At 43.0% G+C, this 20,591-nt stretch overlaps 1 protein-coding gene across 1 annotated transcript in view; it reads right to left on the reverse strand.

Moving 5' to 3' along the window:
- Positions 1-4,177: 4,177 nt before the first annotated feature.
- COL22A1 (collagen type XXII alpha 1 chain) overlaps positions 4,178-20,591 on the reverse strand; it is a 237,671-nt gene continuing 221,257 nt past the window's right edge. The window contains exons 55-65 of the mRNA XM_037381896.1: positions 20,513-20,566; positions 19,442-19,495; positions 16,805-16,858; positions 14,186-14,257; positions 12,398-12,433; positions 12,091-12,135; positions 11,609-11,788; positions 9,297-9,363; positions 7,748-7,930; positions 7,307-7,384; positions 4,178-6,359 (exon numbers count right to left, since the gene is read on the reverse strand). Of these exons, the coding sequence (XP_037237793.1) occupies positions 6,172-6,359; positions 7,307-7,384; positions 7,748-7,930; positions 9,297-9,363; positions 11,609-11,788; positions 12,091-12,135; positions 12,398-12,433; positions 14,186-14,257; positions 16,805-16,858; positions 19,442-19,495; positions 20,513-20,566 (1,011 nt within the window). The 3' untranslated portion in view covers positions 4,178-6,171. The remainder of the gene's footprint in view (positions 6,360-7,306; positions 7,385-7,747; positions 7,931-9,296; positions 9,364-11,608; positions 11,789-12,090; positions 12,136-12,397; positions 12,434-14,185; positions 14,258-16,804; positions 16,859-19,441; positions 19,496-20,512; positions 20,567-20,591) is intronic.

Here is a 20,591-nt window from a genome sequence, read left to right on the forward strand (position 1 = left end):
CTTCAAAAGAAAGAATGGGTACAATAGCTTGGAAATATGTGTACATCAGAGATTAATACAGCAGCCAAGGAAAAATGAGTTTTCACTTGCAGGGGAACGCTGCTTACCAGAAATGACAGACCTCACAATTAACCATAAAAATAAACTCAACTCACATCAAGAAAGTGCTGAAGAAGTAATTGCAAATATAGTAATTTCAGATTTGGATTAAAACCATCCCCCACATTACTAAGAGGAAAAATGTGTTTCTAAGAACACATTGTCAAACATGTCTGTCCTGTGAAATAAACTGAATTGCGGTGTGTGCTGCCTTATGCTTAAACATGTTTAGATTAGATATAAGGAAGAATTCTTCACTATGAGGGTGGTGAAGCACTGGAATAGGTTGCTTAGGGAATCTGTGGATGGCCCATCCCTGGAAGTTGTTCAAGGCCAGATTGGATGAGGCTTTGAGCAACCTGGTCTAGTTGAAGATGTCCCTGCCCGTGGCAGTGGGGTTGGAACTAGATGGTCTTTAAGGTCCCTTCCAATCCAAATCATTTTATGATTCTATGATCCCTTCAAATCAAAACCCAAGTCTTTCAGACAGTGTGTCATGCAGAGCCAAAAGTGTGGTCAGAGAGAGGTTTTTGTGATGTTGGTCACTGTTCTCGTTGCATTTTTTCACACCTGGAGTTTGACCCTGGATTTTCCTTTACCAGGGTGGCCAGTTCTTTCCTGGTTCACCTTACAGGACATCCTTCTTCCTGATGCTGATCAGTGGCTCATTGAGAATGTCAGAGTATGATTGATGTCCCTCTGTCAAATTGCTCCCTTGTGGTTTCTACATGAGGTTCATGAACCAAAATGTAAAACAAAAAGAGTCCATATTTTCAACACATGACCTCCCCAGAGACCCAGCAGGGTATTCTCATTCTCAGTTCAGACAAACTCCAACAAGAATTATGCCAGCATCAGTATTTTTGAGTCAAGCTACTCAAGGTATTCAGAAGTTAGCCCTTACAGCAAAAATCTCCTTTGTAAAGCAGCTCTGAAAACCACCTCCTGTTCATCATGTCTTCATGATTTTTTACATGAGCTGTTCTCATTTCACAAGTCAGGAGAGAAAAACTGTGACTCCCTGGTTTAAACCAAATTGATAAAGCTTCCTTTTCTTAATTCAACTTCACCATTTACAAAGGTGTTGAAAGAAAAGTCCAGACTCTGATGGACTCATTACCTTAAGGACCTCAGGTGCCAAAATGGGACGTAAGAGGCAACTGGGTGGCTGATGCAGATGATCTTCCCCCAGCAGTGCTGGGTCTGTAGAAACAGCAATAAGGAGGACTCCTGGTCCCTGCTGCATGCTCACCCCTTACAGGGCTGCAGACTGGGGAAGGAGCCTGCCTTCACTGCCAGACTGACTTTGTCCCTGTGCTGCTCTTACCCCCTGTGCCATGGAGCAGAAGCCTTAACCCTCATCAGCACCGGCCTCCAGCTCATGGAGGCTGAAAGAGGTGGTAGTGGATTTTTTTTTTCAGTCTATAATGTTCCTGTTGAGTTAGTGCAGTCATTTTAAGAAAAAATTATCCTGTTATTCCCTGGTACAAGGACAGCACAGATTCATGCTTTAACCTTGTCCCTCTCCCTCTAAGCTGCCTGGCTGCTAGTCACATAGCACCCAACACCTCATCATCTGCAACACGTATATTCTGACACCAACCCAGTAATGATGGAGGATAAGGACAGCTACCAGAAGATCTTTTTTCCACTAAGACCTCATTACAGTAGGCAATAGAGCCCAGAGTGCTTCAGCTGCCTCCTTTAGGATGAGCTGAATTGTTTTCCAGGCTCCCCAGCTCACACTGGAGCCACCAAAGTGCAGGTGCCATGGCTTGACTCTGAATCCCACTGTGAGAGACTAAGCATGGGATTCAGATACCTAGACATAAGCATCTTACATCACTTGACGTGATACATAATCTCCCCTAGGGTCACTCATTGCACATCTGGAAAGACCCCCCTAGGTCACATCATCACATCTATCAGTCCCCTGTCTCTGGCACCCAAGACATTGTGAGACGGTGACACTCAGCCATGCCTAGGCATCTTATCCTGCTCCAGAAGCTGTCAAAATGCAATCTATAGCAAGGCAGAGCTTGGCCAGTTTCCACATTAAAAGACTGGACCATCAGTAAACTCTAATTTATCTCTTAAAAAATAACATTATTCCTTTTTTAATTGCCCAGAATGTAAAATCTGTGTTCGTCTCCCAGCAAGTTCTGTGGTCAGAGCACAGAGCTCGGGCTTAGCTGCTACTGCATTTTTATTGTCTTTGTGAAAAAACCCCACATACATTTGGGTTTGTCCTGAACAGAGTAGTAGCCTTGCTTTGTTTACACATTTCCAAATAAACATAGAACAGAGTTCAGCCTTACACAGTTTAACTAGCCCACATTAACTAGGGGTGGGAAAAGGACAGCTCAGGAAAACAGCATCATAAAACTGTATTGAGAAGAGCCACTCACAAGTGGCAAAGGGAAATAATCCATTCCCTGCTACAGCCTCCAAGAAGCAGCTAATTCAAAACCGTTCAGAAAACAGCTATAAATTAAATAATTTACCATGCAAAAATATTTCCCCCAAATGATCCTGTTGTTTTGGTTTGTTTTTTTAATTTGTTTGATAGGTAAAAAAATTAATGGAACAGCGGTCTGTTTGCTAGAATTGCAATAATTTACACACTTGATTTAAAACAAAAAGAAAAAAAAAAAGGAACAACCCACAGTGATGCCATAAACCCCATGTGTCATTATCACCTTTTAAATATGCAAATAATACGTTTTCTGGCCCTCTAATACAATTTTAACAGTATATCCTCTCTTACCACAGAACCAGCCAAAACAAAACCCCACAAAACCATCAGCGTATTCCTGGGTTTAAACCTCAGACTCCCTGAACAGACTTTATGACAATGTCCCAAACACTTTGTTGCAGAGACAGGAGCACTGAAATGCAAAAGCTTTCTCTCATTCAAGAGCAGTTAGGGGAGAGGCCATCAGCACCACATCTGCCCTACCTGCCACCATACGCTTGCGTGTATGGTCACCTTGCAAGATGCTGGACAGACAATACATGTCTGCTTGTCACCTTCCAGCACACACCATCACCTGCTCAGGCACAGAGGCATCTGCATTTTCTGGAGGGCATCTTCTGACCATGCCCAGGGCTGTATTTGTAGGTTTACTGGCTGTCCAGATGGCAGCCCTAATTTGGAAGGTAATCTCAGGCCAGATTGCAAACACTTGCGAACAGACTGAGGCAAAAACTTGCAGTTTTTGAAATCCTGCAAAAACACCCTCTCTTCTTACCTTTTATTGTAGGTGACTTCCTAGGTACATTCCTGTAGAGCTTGCTTCTGAAAGAGGTGGCAGCCATAGAAACCTCCGTTTGATGACTATACCCATAGAAACTGGGTGGCTATAAGCACAGGTCTTGATCCGGGTCTGCAGCATGTGTCTTGTACTCCTCTCACTAGCAACAGATTCTGCTTGGGAAATGCCATTCCACTGACCGGAGAGAAAACAAGGTTTAAGAAAAAGCAGGGAAATGGCACCTACTGAAGTGAGGGCACAAACAGTCTGGGCAGTCTCCAGGACCAGACTGAACAGAAAGCCGTAACGCTAGGGAGTGTGCTGGAGCAAAGGGAATCGGGCTGTGTCCCCTTTTCTGGGTAGAGAAGTTGCAGAGCCATGGTCTGTGCCTGACCCATGCAGACCTTTTAACTGCTATTAAACATACAGGTGAGTCCCTCATGTTCCTAACGCAGACTTCTCACAACAGCTGTAACAGACATTCAAATGAAAAGGGTTATCAAAAAAACCACAACCTAGATCTTCATCAGCTAGATACCATCTCACCCACTGGGGGTTGGAATAGCTGACCTTTAAAAGTCCCTTCCAACCTAAACTATTCTATGATTCTATGATGTCACAGGGGTCAAAGACCCTGAGATTTGTTTAACAGAACATCATTAAGTATCTACCCTTCACTTGGTGCACTGGAATATATTGAAGTCTACGTCACACATAGTACATGCATACACAGATGATGAGAGACAATCTCCAGAGGCTGAGTCACTGTCACGACAGGAATTAAATGTCATATTAACATGGTCCAGCTAACATGTTTGACCTCCATAAAACCTGCTCATTGCCATCACATTTATTCAAAACGATGTCTTGTGCCATGTTGGGAGGTAACTCTTGAGTAGGAGCCCTGTTCTGCCTCACCACTGGGGGGTCAAATCTCACTTAGCCTGGACTGGGAAAAATGGTTAAATACAATGTGATCGACATGCTTGCTTAATACAGAAATAGGGCAAGCTGACCTAAGATGTAGTACAGTAACAGATATACCATTGAGAGTTACTTAAAAGTCGTAAGCTTTTCACTTCACAATATTTTCACTTTGATTGCTCTTTCCATAGCAAGAAACACAGTAAAATCAAATCAGAGTTTATTTGCATAAGAAATAGCAAAAATAGCACCACTGAGAGCTACACAGTAAAAACTGTTTAACCCTGGCACGTGAACATGTTATTTAATTTCATTTTTCAGTAAAGCAGAGGCAAATTGTATCTGCTGTTGGGTGAGAGGGTGGCTCCAGTCTCTGGGATTTAGCCTCAGGGTCTGATCCCGGGGTGGTTATACGCAGCTGTGGCTTGTGTCTGGCTTAGCCAGCTTGGAAGCACCATGCCATATGGTGAACATGCCAGCAGGGCAGGGTGCCTCTTTTCCATCTCCAAAAGACCGGATGAGATTTCCAAACACATTCAGCACTTAGTGCCTGTGTCAGGTTCATTACTCCAGTCTCTCACTACAAACTGCTTTGTGCAGAAGAGTTTAGAAAATGCAGCTGCTTTGCTGGCTGGCACATATATCCAAGGCTCGATCACCTCTCAGATCCTCACCTTTGTGGGTGGGCGGGCACGTCTTGGTCAGAGGGTTAAACTCATGAATGTTGTATCATGAAGGTCTTTTTCAGACTCTATCCCCTCTTTACTTTCTCTTTGCATTCTCAGGTTGATTTTGGCAATTAGCTGATAGGAGAAAAGGGCCAGCATCTGACTTTTTGCTTTTGCTCTCAAAGATAATTTCCTCCAGGTTTCTGAACAACCAACCTGCAACTTCTCACCTACCATCTAAAACACAGCCTTGCCAAGTTATTGTCATAGTGGTTCATCCAAAATGGTGAAGTCACACTTGGCTTCCTGAGATTTTTAACACCAGGTGACTTTCTGTGTTCTCTGGCTGACTTTTGGGTGAAGAAGCGGTAGGGAGCTGTGTGTGCACTGACAATGAACAGGGATTTGGCATCCCTGAGCTGACAGAGGACAGCATCAAAGCTTTTTGTGGAGGCATCTCCCTGACGGAAGGAAGATAAGCTCCATCTGGTAGAACCAAACCCTCTGAGTACTGAAGTTCTTGCACAAGGAGCCGTGAGGAGGCTTAGATCATCTCTGTGGCTTCTTCAGGCCTTACTGTGAGATCCCACATGGTCCCATAAAAAGTTGCTCCTATAGGATACAGATTCACCTGTGGGCAGAACTTTACGTTTAACAGGGATCTTCTTGGAAACAAACACTGGCTGTTCGTAACTCTCTGTCCATTGTGAGTTGAATGTACTGGAGGCCTCCTTTCCAGCTTTGGCATGGCTTTAACTCCCTCCCTTCCACAGGGATGGCAGATAGCACCAACAATCTTGTAAAAAGCCTGCTTCTCACAGTTAATACCCCAGGCTGCAGGATTTGATTCCCATTTCAAGGGTGACAGGTAAAGCTTTGGAAAGAATTAACCAGATAGCATACAAAATTTTGGCATTAGAATGGTTTTGCGTAAAAGGCTACACAATGCATTGATATTATATGCTCTTCAAAAGAGGAAAAAACACTTATTTTTAATATTTTAATATGCCCTGATGTTAGAGAAACCAAAACCAAATTCACATATCACATCAAAGATAATAATAATAATAATATTATAATTCATAAAAATATTCTGACCGACCGGCAGCATTTGTGGCCTTTAGAAGGCCTCCCACGAAAGAAACACAGTTGAAGACATCTGAGAGCTCTTGGCAGACGTGATGAATTCAAGTTTCAAAAACAAGTCTGAGGATACTCCTGGCATGCTAGGGCCCTTTGACATTGGCAGGTCTGGCAGCCAGGCTTGCATAGTAAGCACACTGAGCAGGGTCACACTGTCCGTTGGCTCCTGGAGGTCCCTGTGGACCCAAGAGACCAGGCAAACCAGCTTCCCCTTGAGGGCCGGGCGGTCCTGGCACCCCATCTTTGGCATAACCAGGCTCCCCTGGGAGGCCTAAAATAAAAACAAAATGACTTTGATGAGTGACACCCCCAGGGTGCAGTACTCAGCAGTGTAAAATCACAGGAGATGGCTTTGCTGCCAAACTGGGATGCAGCCATCAGCTTCGACAGATCTGGGTATGGCTAGCAGGTATCTACAAGGATGTGACAAGTGTGTCTGCTCTGAAAGGAAGATTTCCACCCCTTACGGCATCCCTGGGCTGCACAACCCTGCTATGGCTGCTCTTCCTCTATCACCACACTGAAGTTGTGCAGCTTCACAGGCCAGCTCATGACATAGAGTCCTCACAGAGAGGAGGTGAGGATGGGAAAGCTGGAGGCAAGAGGCAACTTTGGGATATAACTCATTTGTACAAAGGATAGTGGGTCCATTGTGAATTTAAGGCAATGCAGGGTCAGTTTGCCAAACGCAGACCATGGAGTTATGAAGGCTTCCCGTAGTCTCCTCCCCCAACTAAACAGGGTGAAGGCAAAACTGATCAACGGCTCCTAATAAAACAAAATGTATTTGCTGCTCCTGTGCCAGCAAAGGTAAAGCACGAGCTGTATGCCTGAGGCACAGGTGTTGGATATGACCTTTTATAACATCTGAAACTGCCTGAGTCTCTGGGTTCAGCTTGGTCATAACAAGATTCTGGCAAGGGCAGATAGGACACTTCACAGTGTATCCAGTAATTAAAGCTTCACTTGGATTTGTCCCAAAGGTCAGTTAACCTAGCTGCTACCGAGATGAATCATTATACCTGTCGATCAGGATGAGTAAACAAAGGTGGCCAGATATGATGCCAGTGGTATATTTCTTCCCTTTGAGCCATTTTCTACAGGAATTCTGTAAGCTGTATTTATGTTATCCTGATCATCTATCTAATATGGCAGAGATCTGTGTCCTTGTAGCAGTTCTGAGTGATGTGTTTTGTGGAATGTCCTCAATAAACACACCTGGAATTCCTGGAGGACCTATTTCCCCTCGTTGGCCAATGCCAGTGTCTCCTTTCTCACCCTTTTCTCCTCTTTCTCCTGTAGAGAGGCAAAGAAAAATAATGAACTGATGATCATGATCGACAGAGCTAAAGAATACTACCATAGGTCTTCCACACTGAAGGCAACATATCTGCTAAAAATAGTTCCTAGCTGTGGCTAGTCCTCTGAGATGGGAGGTTAAGTGGGAATGTAGACTCACCCAACCACAATTCTGGCCAGAGGTGGAACACACGAGCAACTGTTGGTCACATTCACCATCTCTGATTCAACAGAATAAGGCTGCTTCTAACACATGCATTTTGAGGACCACTTAGATGCTACTAACAGGAGAGGTGGATGCCCAAGTGCGGTGGACACACCCATTTATCTGCCTGCCCAAACACACCAGGTTTCACTCGCCTTTGGGACCAATTGGTCCAGGTGGCCCTTCAGACCCAGTCTGTCCAGGCCGGCCAGGTTCTCCTGGAGGGCCAGTTCTTCCTGGGAGTCCTTCCTTCCCGGGGGGACCAGGAGGTCCTGGTCTGCCATGGGATGCTTTTACTTGTGCAGGCTGTATCTGTGCCAGGAGATAGGCTAACTTTGCTGTAAAGAGAGGGAAATGGTTTTGTTAGACTAGAAGGTCAGTATTCCAAGAGATGAAGAGCCAGAACCAGTGGCCCAGTGAAGTCCAAATAGTGCCACAGATCAATTTTTCAGGGCCACCGATTTGTTGTCCCTACATAATCCTTCCCTGTAAGCCACGATGGTGCCTCCCTGACCCTCTCTAAATTATTTAATCCTCATTTCTCAGTAGCTTTATACTTCCTCCAAATTTCATACTTAATCCTAAACATTTATATCATCCTCTGCTCCTTGTCCACCACAGAGCTGAAATGTCCCTTCCTTTAGCTGTGCAGCTGGTGGATTTCTGTCAGATTGGAAACATTGCTGCTCTGAAAAGAAAAGCCTGTTTCCACTGCTTCTGCTACACAGAGTGCGATGCTACATGACTGCTCTGTAGGCAGAAAACTTACTTTTCTTCTTCTGGGTTGTTACGCATGTGGAGTTAAAGCTAATGTACCTATCTCTGGCTGTGAGGTCTGAAACTAAAGCAGCATATTCTCCAATTGCCAAGCAGGCACATTGCTTGCCACTTCCATATTAAGACCCTGAACAGCCTAGAGAGCTCTTAAGACTTACTCAGCATCACAAAAACACCCTACAGAATAAAGTGAGAAGGGTTTTCTATCTTCTCTTCATTGATGCAAAATCTTGAGTGCTTTTAGATTGGTGTGGAATTGGAACTCTGAGAGTGTGTGAATAAAATCCTTCAAATAAATCACTCCTTTGAACTGTGATCTTTAGCATGGAGGAAAATGCCTGCAGCTAGGTGTCAGCTGCTCCAAGAGCCGTTTGAGAAGTAGCACTACAGTTCTGCATCTCACTGTAAATGGGGTCAGTAGTGGTCTGCAATTCATGTACTTTGAGCGAAGCAGCAGCCTACATCCACCCCCTCTTATACTGGTGAGTATCGAATGTCATAGTCAAAAATTAGGAACCTTTCTCCTCCAGCTGGGACCTCAAAAGCAAGTTTACATCCTTCTCTGATTACTTTCTCTTTAAGAGCCCCAAATTAATCTCTTTGAATTTGATCTTCTCTTGTTCTACCATCTCAGCCCAGACATCTGCAGGAAGGAGTCTGCAGCAGAGCTGGTTTGGTAGAAAAGCCATGAGATGCTTAGCACAGACGTTCTTCAGCTGATGAAGAGAGCAAGCCCCTCTGCTATTGCCTGGAACTTCAACCTTGGGGAATGGTAAAGCTTGCTAAGCACATTTCATTTCACACGTTCCTCCTTTCAGGCAGGCTTATTGCAATATTGCCTTCCATAAGCAGGTGCCGCCACAGCTATGGAAGGTGTCTTTCACACTCTCAGATAAATCTTCTGGCTTCACAAAACTGATTACTTACCATCTAGCTGCTTGGCTAGCTCCTCTTGGATGAGCCTTCTCAAAGTCTCTAGAGATGGGGGTTCGCCCTAGAGGGTAATAATCACAGCAATAACAAAACATAATAATCACAGCCAGGGGATGTGCAAATTAAACCCTCCACAAAGGGTTTAGTGGTTTGCATTTCACCACCCACAGCATACTGGAACTGCCTGAAAGAAGAGTGTAAAGGGACTCAAAAAATCCACAATTCCCAACTTCCTGGCAAGCCATGGGCTCAACGGTATGAGCAGGAAGCCTTTGCTGGGACATTGTCTCCTTCCTAGAGAAAATCTTCCTCCTATACACTCATAGGAGAAGTAGTAGAAATTTAATCAGAAGACATCCTCTGCCCTATGAGATCATAGTGGAAAGCTTACCTCCTTTTTCAGCATTGCATGTTTCCTTGCAGAAAGAAGTATGCACGCCCCCAGAGCAGTTAGGTGGGTATCTAGACTTGCTATAAACACTCATACTGGGTGCACTGCCTGCCAACAGGCCTTATCTCAGGGAACAGAAGCCAGTCTACGCATATAATACTCATTCTTCCAAACAAGCACAAGATTCTGTCTGATTTCAGGCTGTTGAAGGGAGACAGAGGATGTGGCTGCCCGGCCTTGGTCCCCTACCCAGTCTTCAAGGGCAGTATATTTCATCAATTCTCTTTGCTCTTTTGTGCGACATTGCTGTCGAACAGCTGTAATAGCTGTCAAAACTCAAAGCTATGTGGACAACAGCTCTGGATGATGCAACTGAAAAAATGATGAAAGCATTTTTAGTAGGTGGAAGGAGAATTCTGTAGGTTGTGGCTTTCCAAGGAAATGAAAAAAAAGTGATTTTAGGGTAACCATACACTTGTCTTTGTGTAAACTAAAAAAAAAAAAATTTAAAAAAATGTAGCTATATTTAAAAAATAAACCATTTTGAACCAGCAAGATAAAATGTTTTCCTTTATAAATCACAAAGTGAGACGTTTCACTTGAAAAGCACTTTTCATTTTTTGGCTCAAACTATTCTTTGAATTTCTGCCAGTTTTGAAAAAACTTCTGGTCAACCTAAATACTGCATTCTTTTGTGTATGAGCTATTTGCATGAAAGTGTTGCTTCTCCCTCACACCCATCCTTTAACATACAAGGATGCAGTCTGTGACCTCTGTTTGTAAACACCTAGTGTGGTCTTCTAAATCACAAGTTACTCTTCAATAAGAAATGTAGATTTCATTAAGTAGCTAAGAGACGTTTCAATTTTAACCTATAACATTGCTGATAAGTAGAGTTGGTCTATTTGCTGGCTTCTTCCCAACACAAATTTTGCATGAGAAAAAGATGTGTTTGTTGGCGACAAAAGAAACAATTTTCTCATTAAATAGTAACTATTTGTGATAGTTTGTAGTGAATATCCCAGTAGTAAATGCAATTGCAGAACTTCCTTTGAAAGCCTTACAAATTATCTTTTCAAGTTTTCATCCTATTAGTTGCATTAAATCTTCATAATAATTATTTGATTTCATCGAATCTCGATGTTGTTGAGACACACAAAGAAATGCTTTGTCTAAAATTTTTCCAGCTTTTACATCAGAGATTATTTCACTGTCTATTCCCCTCCAAGGTAATCTGAAAATCATCCTCAGAATGGGCATAGTGCCTTCACTAGGGTTGGTAGGTTCTTTTCATTCTGCTACATACAGTACCCTCAGGTACTCTCAGTAGTGAGGTTGTTTCCCGTTAGGAAAAAAAAAAAAAAAAAAAAAAAAGAGAGAGAGAAAAAAAGAAAAAGAAAGAAGAGAAAGAAGAGAGAGAATATTAAACTAAAATAGGATTTTGTGAAGTCTGATGAGCTGACTCCAGGATTTCCAGGAATAGAGCAGTGACCTTTCCACAGCTCAGCATTTTGTGTCTCATAACAACCAGCAGCAGAGGAAGGGGTAAGACCTCTGTATGAAATGCTACGCATTAACGCCCTTGGAGAAAGAAGCTTTTTCAGACCCCAGACCCATGGCTATAGCCATATGACCTGATTTAGGCTTTTAGGGGTATAAGGCGTCAGGGACTGGCTGCCCTGGCTATAGGTCTGAATTGCTCAGCTCTCCTGAAGTTCAATCCAACATCCCCACAACAATTCCCTGAAGATATGTTATAGCTCTTTCTATGGATCAAGAGATAAAAACACTGCCTCCCCATTATAACACACACTTGCTTTCATTCCTATCAGCCTTACTGTAATCTTAGGCACTTTTCTGATCACACCATGTGGCAGTAAAATTACTGTACAAAGCCCTTCTCTGGCCATCTTACCCTTGGTCCTGGAAATCCTGGCTGTCCTGGAGGACCAGGAGGTCCAACTTGCCCAGTGTCTCCTGGGGGTCCGTGGGGACCCATCAGTCCTGGATGGCCTTTATGACCAGGTATCCCAGGATCACCTGGAGGACCCTTTTCTCCTTGAGGGCCTTTTTCGCCTTTGATGCCAGGCTCTCCCTAAGTGAAAAAAACCCTATATTACCACCACAGAATAAGAGGCAAACTTCTGATTTCCAAGCACAGCGAAACACAAATAGCTGAGCTGGCAAAGTTACTGAATACAACATCTGGTGCATTACAAATGATCCACAAATTATTACTGACGGAGAATGATTAAACAGGACCGGGAGGGTGGGAAGCATGGCAGATCTCTACAGGCCACTCTTCGCTCTTGAATGACCCCTCTCCCTAGCCCTTAGTGCAAAATAGCTCTCTTTATTTCCTTGTAATGAAATAACTAATAATATTCTCCAACTTACCCTCTCTCCTTTGGAGCCAATTTCACCCGGTTTCCCTGGTGCACCCTGCAACAAAATAGGAGTAAGCATTAAAGAGCTATCCATAGTAAGAGTAAATTAAAAAGCACATGCCTTTGCAATGATTCTTGTGACTTGAGGAAAATTTATTTCCCTGGAAATCCCACAGATTCTTGAGAGTTTCCTGTTTGCTCTCAAATATCAACAATTTGAGAAAAAAAATATCAGTTTGTTGCAACTGATACAGCATCTTTGATGTTTTTTCCTAAGACACCAGCCCTACTTTGAAACAACTGGGAAGTTAACTTACCTCTTTTCCGGGAGGACCCTTCTCTCCTGGTTCTCCCTGAGAGATACAGAGAGTGATTTTAGCACCACACTGTGAGGACTTAGAAAAAAGACCCTACCTAATAACCCCAAGTCTTACTTTCTGTTTAGAGCCCAAGTTTTCTGCGACACAGCAGCGGGATTGGATGATTTATCCTTATATTACTGCTATAGGTCATTCCTGGAAAGATACATCCCACTATTTAGAAAGCACTTTTTAGTGAAGCTGCATATCATGTAAATGTAAATAACAGTAATTAATTTCTAACAAGCCAGATGAGAGCAGGACAGATGTTTCCATGAAACTACATTCCTGCTTTCAATACATTTTATTTCTTTCACTGACAAACATTTCACAAATCTTCATACACTTTACTTGGGTTGTTTTAGCTGAAGCAGTGTCAATATTATACCCATAATAATCTAAAGTTGTAATGGAAGTAAATTTTGTAAGTAGAGGTACCATCATGTATTACACCAGCCAAGATAACGCATACAGAGCCAGCGATAAAGCAAGTTTGAGCCTGAAAGCTTGTGTGTATTTCAGAATTACATTAATTAACCTCCGTTTGAACACCCTATTAGGATTGTTTCTCCTGTATTCTGCATTGCTAATGTGATAATTAGGCAATACAAATTTGCATTTTTGCATTTCAACGAAAAAAATATCACCGCAGTCCTGAAGTGCATTGATTAAGCAAAACAAACATTAAACTAGTTATTGCTAAAGTTCTGTGAAAGATTCCTCTTTATAGTCCATTCATAATCCACAATCTTGATAATATCTATAATGTGCGCATGCAGGTGGTGTTTTTACCACAACAGGGAAACACATCTTTGTCAGTGCTAGCATCTATACATGCACACAGGAGCAATGTGTGTTCACATCAAACTCAAATTAGGCAACATCAGGCTCACTTGAGTATTCCTTAGGGCCACTGCACTTTTAAATGGCCACCACGTTTGCTGCTTTAAATTAATTTTCCAGAGAAATATTTCTTTCTCCTCTCTTCATCATGAAACTCCCTTTCCAATCATTTAAAAAAAAAAAAAAATCATCCTGTGGAAGATTCAGCTGTGCTACAATCATATGAAAACCTTTAAAATCTCATTTTAAGTCACAACAGAGCAAGAAACAAAAATATTTACCTAACATTCACCTTTTCCATTCTTCCAGTGGAATGTAACATATTTTACTTGCCTTGGAAAGGCTAAAGATACTGGATTTCAAGGCTGCGATGTTCTCACATGTATAGTTATAATTTAGATCACTTTGGGAGGTACATGAACTCCTTAATTGCAATGTACCTCTGTTGCTGGTAACAAAGGAATTTGCCTTAGAACAGCAAATATCATAAATACCTATATTATTATCAGCGCTTAAAACTTCCCTATTTAATCTTTCCGGGGCTCATGCAGAGATAGCAGCTGAGAACCTAAATACCCTATACCCATATTAAGAAGACTATTGAACCAGTCCGATTAATGCGCATGTTATCAGGGCTGACTGATTACTGAGGTATTAGCTCAGTAAATGAGATTATGGATGTTACATCCATATCAAAAATGCTATTTTTGCAGTTGTTTCCTTTGGAAGAAAAAGTTTATAGCTTCTAGATCTGTCAGGTCTCCTGCTTATGTTTGTGGTTTGTTTTTTTGTTTTTTTTTTTTTTTTTTTAATCTAATTAAAGATGATGGTATCCCATCTTCATCAGTCCAAACTTTAAAAACAGGTTATGAGTGGGTGTGATGCATCTCCAGATATACTTACAGGTGGTCCTCGGGGTCCTATGAAGCCAGGGAGTCCTGGGCTGCCACTTTCTCCTTTATTGCCTTTAGGACCCTTAGGGCAGAAATGAGACAGTAACTAGCAGCCCTTTCTCCAACATCTCTTTTCCAGAGCATGCATTAACAGATACATTGGAAGTGGGAAATTTCACCGTAGCAGCAGGACTCCCAAAACTGACAAGGAAAGGAAGAATAAAGCAATTTAGAAAAGCAGACTGCAAACACCATGCTTGCATTATTAATAAGCTATGTGGGGTCCCTGTGAAAAGATGAAAAGGAAGTAATGATTATGGGAGTGTCCGGAGGTGTGTTCAGTGGCTCTCCTGGCACTGCAGGGTTTATAGGGTGATGTCGCAGAGTGGAAATTCTGTGACGGGCAATGACAGGGAAATGGTGCAGGTGGTCATACCGCTCAAATCTGAGAATACAATCAACAGACAGCTATTTATTTTGCCTTTATTTCCAGGTTCAATTTAAAAAATGTCAGCCTTTTACTTATCTCTTGTGATATTCTGCTAAACTATCCCTTTTTCTTACAGATCAGGGCAGCTTAAATGGTAGTTCATGACACAGAGCCGTCTCAAAAACACTTCTGGTATTTTTTCCTACCTTCTTTTAAGCTTTTCTTTCACAACTTTGTCCCCTACCTTCTCATTCAGCACATACCGCTTTTTCTCCTTAGAGTAAAACTTGTCTTCATTTTAAGCTGGTCTCATGCAATGATGAAATGATCACCAATGAACCTGACAGGCACAAAGCACATGGCTTTCAGGTATGCAATCAGCCCTGCAGATTTCAGGGGCTGGGCTGCATTGCTGTGTGCAGGCTTAAGCATAAGCCCTGTGAATTGGGACGGGCACTGTCAAAGAGCAGATGCAAAAGGGGAAGGCTCCTGGCAGGTTTTACCTTGTAATTACGAGTCAGCAATGGTGAAGGTGGAAAAGAAAGCCTTATTGCCATGATAACCTTTCTCGCTTCTCCTTTTTTTCAAAATAGAAATATAATATATCGGGTTGTCGCCCCACATTGTGAAGGAAATTAATGCATTTCCAGACAAGGCTGGAAATAAATGGATTTGTGTACAGCACAAGGAAATACTTCCCATAATAACCTTTACGAAAGGGAGAGGATTCATTTTAATGACTGAGAAGTGTACTGATGAGACGACTGTCTGTTCTGCTGACCGACACTGTCTCATTGTTTCCCCTTTCTCATCGATCTGAATTTATAATTTTTCAGTCTCGTATGTTATTTTTGGACTCTAAATCCTCTGGAGCAGAGACAGCTGTAGTTCTGTGTTTGTGCAGGAAGCTTCCTCTGAGTACCGGGGTCACTGGCTGACTGTCCAGGCAATGTGATAACAAGAAGATGATGAAAAAATAACCCCCATTTTGCACTCACAAGGCATCCCAAAGCCACAGTGGACCAGTGAAGAAGCAGAAAGTAAAAAAATCAGTAACAGGAATTGGGAACAAGTGTGGGCATGATGAGAAGAAGAAATGAGAGTTGAAAAGGTAACAGCAGGGATCTATGGGGTAAGAAGCAATGGCAGTAGTCCCAGGAAGGTAAGAAGAAATTATGTCAAGGAGAAAAAAACTGTAACACTTATTCTTGGCTGCAGAAAGGCTGAGAGACTGCACCACCCCTGCCCCACCTGTAATCTGTGAGCTATCACCTCCCCATGCAGAATGGTGGTGTTTGCTTCTCTACGGCCACTTAGAAGGAGACATCCCTGCAGCAAAGCAACAGATGCTCAGGGCACAAGTCTGTGGTGAGGCTGAGGTTGCTTTATGGCATTGCAAAGGCCATAAAGAAGAATAAAGTGCTGTTTAGGTTTTTCAGATTTCTCCTGCTGTGCCTTTGTTTCTATCTGAATCTAACAGCCCAGCAAGCTGTAATGCCTAGGTGGACAAGGAGGGGGAAGAGCCATGCATTGGAATAGATGCTACTGGACACAAAGCTACATTTGCATGGATTTGCTGAATCCTGAATAATTTGCAGCAGCAAAACAGAGAAAAAAAAAAAAACCACAAAAAACCCAACCAGCTCCTCACTGTCCTCCTTACAGCTCTTCATTACCATGCTGTTCTTCTACACAGGATGCCCCCAGGGGTGTTTCATTCTGCTTAGTGATCTTGGTTTACTGCCCACTGTCTGCTCTTTCCCCAAGTGCCTGGGGAGGATTTTTCTGCTGCTGCTATTCCTCGATGGCAGTCTGCCAACTCCCTGAGGCCCTCTCCTTCCTTGTGACAACCGTCTGCTGGCTGCACACTCTATGCTTGGCAAAATTAAAGCTACTGGTGAAATTGAGGCATGCCAATCTTTTTTCCATACCAGTTAATCATTCATTTTGTTTTTTTTCCACGAACACTTAAATTCTGCTGGGAAAAATGATGACCCAGCTAGCAGCTCAGTTTCAGGAACATAGCCAAACCCCCCTTCAATGTCATGGCCAGCCACTGATTTTCAGATCAGCGACCTTCACACATGGCAACTTCAGGGATGGTAAGTAGCTACACATAATCCACCCCATCTGTACTTCATCAGTCACTTCTCCTTGACATAACTACTTGGTGCATGAGTTTCCCTTTGTGGTACTTACAGGGTTACCTGCTGGGCCAGGTTCTCCTGCAGATCCAGGCAATCCATTCTTGCCCTGTGTCAAAAGGAAAAAGATTAGTGAAGTAATGTATACTATGTTCTGGTTTCAGCTAGGACAAAGTTAATTTTCTTCTTATTAGCTGGTTCAGTGCTATGTTTTGGATTTAGCATGAGAACAATGTTGTTAACATACTGATGTTTCAATCCTTGCTCAGTAGTGCTTAGCCTAAGTCAGTGACTTTTCAGCTTCCCATGTTCTGCCAGTGAGATGTGCACAAGAAGCTGGGAGAGAGTGTAGCCAGGACATCTGACCCAACTAGCCAAAGGGATATTCCATACTATGGAATATCCTGCTCAGTATATAAACTGGGGGGAGTTGGCTGGAGGGGCAATTTTTGCTCAAGGACTGGCTGGGCATCCGTCAGTGGGTGGTGAGCAACTGCATTGTGCATCGCTTGTTTGGGTTTTCCCTCCCCCCTTGGTTTTATTCCTCTCTTTTTCTCTCTCCTTTTAATTATAGTTATTGTTGTTGTTGTTATTGTTATTGGTTGGGGTTTTTTAAACTTATTGCAATTGTTAAAATGTTCTTATCTCAACTCATGGGTTTTACCTTTTTCTAATTCTCCTCCCCATCCCACTGGGGCTGGGGGCAGGGGGAGGGGAAGAGTGAGCAAACAGCTGCATGGTAGTTAATTGCTGGCTGGGGTTAAACCACAACATGCAACAGTTAAAAATATCCACCTACTGCTGCACCAGCAGGGATTTCTTTAGTGTTGTCCAGTCTCCTCTCTTGGCAGACTGCAGAGTAAGGATCTCTTATTTTCAATTGACCCCACAATTTCTGCATCCCTGATTGCATGGCTGACCCCATCTCAGGACAAAAACTGAGAGATGTGGACCCAAATCCCCTAGTCTGAAGACGACCAAGGCAGCACTCTTTCTTCTCCTCCTTTTCCTCACTTTTATCCTTATCATATGCAGCATCCTCCTGGATGGATGGAGCTGCTCCAAGTCACCAGTGTTCCGACTGGCCCCTTTAGTCCATGTTTGAAGCACCTCTTGGCAACTCACTGGTCAAGGTTAAACTGCTCTGCACTAGCTGGCAGATATCTGCAGCTTCCCCCACACCTTCCTGTGTTACCGCACTTCCTCTCTCCCACAATTGAGGTAGGTCCAGCAAATTATGTCTACTATCATCTTCTCAGGGCTACCATCTGAATCAGGGTCCAGAGGCTAGGCATCTATTTTCTAATCATCTCAGGCTTCCCCTTTTTTGGTGAAATGGAGAAAAACCCTTGTTTTAAAGCCTTGAGGCACTTGATCCTTGCCTGACACCAGACAACTCAGAATAAGCCAAATCATCCTTTAAAAGGACCTGTTTCTCACCATTTCTTATCGAAGTACCTAAGCTGACCATCTACACCAACTAAATTTGGGTGAGATGAAATTCTACACCCTGTTCCTCTTTCCTCCCAACTCGCCAAGCAGTGATGTTTTTCCCTGCATTAGAGTTGACCATAAAGAGCAGCCCTTTTGCTGGCAATTTCCAAAAATCATGCCTCACGCTCCTTATTAGAGAAGAAACAAAGCAGAGGAAGAACAAGAGAAATTGATACTTTGCCCCCCAACATGCAAAACCCCAAGCATCTCTTCTCCAAAGAACAATATGGCCTGGAGTTATGATAATTTCTGATTTCTCAAATCTTTTTATTCATTGATAGTGTTGTGCAGGGGCATGACGCATTAGTGAGCGATGCCAGCAGTACAGGAATAATGAGGTAAATTACAAGGTAGATACAGGAGCTCTCCATATGTTCCTGCACTCTAATTTAAACCCCTACCCTCCCAGCTCAGAGGGACCTGCCGCTCCAGCTCCTGGCATTGCTAGTTGAATCAGCATTTTGCTCTGATTATGAGACGTGTTGTAGAATCTGTTTCACTAGCAGGTCTTCCAAATAGGAAACAAAATCACTCACTGCAACATATTAAAGATGTGCCTAGGTTCAGCAAGAGAGACCTGCATTCAAATTTGGAAAGGGTTGATTTTCAAGAGAGAATTGAAAAAACCATGAAATTAATAAAAGTAATTTCTCAACCATTCCAAATGACACTTTCTGAAATGTCAACTGAATTGCCATTTCTCCACTGAAGTTGTAATAAAACTCTACAGTTAAACAAATATTTTCCTAAAATTATGCTTCCCCCCTCCCCCGAAAAAAGAATAGTTTACAGAAAGCGTGAGAAAAATGAATAGTATGACAACTGGACCCCACATATCTCTAACTGGGCACCCACAGTTAGTCTCTACTTTTGAAAACTGAGGCACTGTAAGAAACGAGGGAGATGCCAGAGGCAGGAGTGGAATATGAACAGTTCTGACACTGCAGTCCTGGCAGAATCCATTAAACCATTCTTCCCACTCAGTCAGCAACCATCATCCCACTGCAGTATCAGAAGTCTTCACCAGTTTCTAGCAATCATTCTGATTTGTCTTTCTCGAAGTAGGCAAAATATTTTAATCAAACATCACCTGAATCTTGCTTAAGACTCTCCTTCCAAACCAGAGTTCTGGACTGCAGGACATTCCCACTATACACAATGTACCTCCAAAAATGGCTTGTCAGGACAGAAAACTCACCGGCGGACCTCTGAGTCCTCGAGGGCCCTGTGGTCCTATGGGACCAGTATCACCCTGAAATGAAGAACCATATTCTGGTGAGTGAGAAAGATCTGACATAAAGATGAGCAAACGGGAATTTTAAAATGTCCCTACTAAATTACACTGTTCATATATTAGGGGGAAACAGCATTCAAGGAGGCTCACTATCCCTTTTCAGTTATGCATGAGGAAGACCAGTCTTTTGAATTTTAAACATCTATCACTTTACAGGCAGATTACAGGCAGAAACCATTATTATCAGGTTATCTTAAAGATGGATTTCTCTAGTATTTCTCAAGAACTGACTACTTTGTTCTCTCTTGAGGGCAACTTCAGACCTGCTTCTTTCTTCTTTGAGGGGTTCCCTTAGTTCTATCTTCCATTTTCCTTTGTAGGGGACCATTTACAGCACAACAGTTTTCCAGTGATACAAGGAGTGAGCAAATGAGAAACCACTTCCCCAAGTCCCACGGCAGTGGCCCATCAGCCTCTGGGTACACTGCTCAGCAGCTGCAGCAGGATCCCACATCAGCTGCACTCTCCCAGGACTTTGTTACCTGACTGCATGTGACACTAATAGTGTCAGAGGATCTGTTCATACTGCCTCTTTTTCCTCTGAGCAGCAGCATCTTATTCCACAGGCGTTTCCCAGATCTCAGTGCAGCTACGCACTCAGTAAGGTACAGCTTTGGCAGAGGAAGCACGGCAGAACCTGGCCCAGTGGGACCTGCAAATTGAAGTGCTGCTTGGAATGGGGTGGCAGAAAGCAGGTCCGTGGCTATGCAGCACAGCCTGGGACTCAAACAACACAGCTTTCTCTGCTTTTCCAAAGATATAGCTGACATTTTAGCGTCAGCAGCTGAGCAGTGACAAAGCCCTCAAATTCTTTGTTACCCTAACGACCTTTGCACAAATCATTCCCTGTGCACTGCTGCAGTAATTCACCCTTTATTGCAGTTTCTGCAGCTGTTAGGTCAGGGCTGCTGTGAATTAAAAACTTCATTTGTCAGGGAGAAGGAGATTAGTTTCTGCTCAAAATAGTACACTTACATCCTTCCCTGGTGGCCCCTCACGCCCAGCAGGGCCTGTCACACCTGGCTCCCCCTGCAATTCAGCAAAAAGAAAAAAA

The sequence above is a fragment of the Falco rusticolus genome, chromosome 3, assembly GCF_015220075.1.
Source record: "Falco rusticolus isolate bFalRus1 chromosome 3, bFalRus1.pri, whole genome shotgun sequence".
NCBI lineage: Eukaryota > Metazoa > Chordata > Aves > Falconiformes > Falconidae > Falco > Falco rusticolus.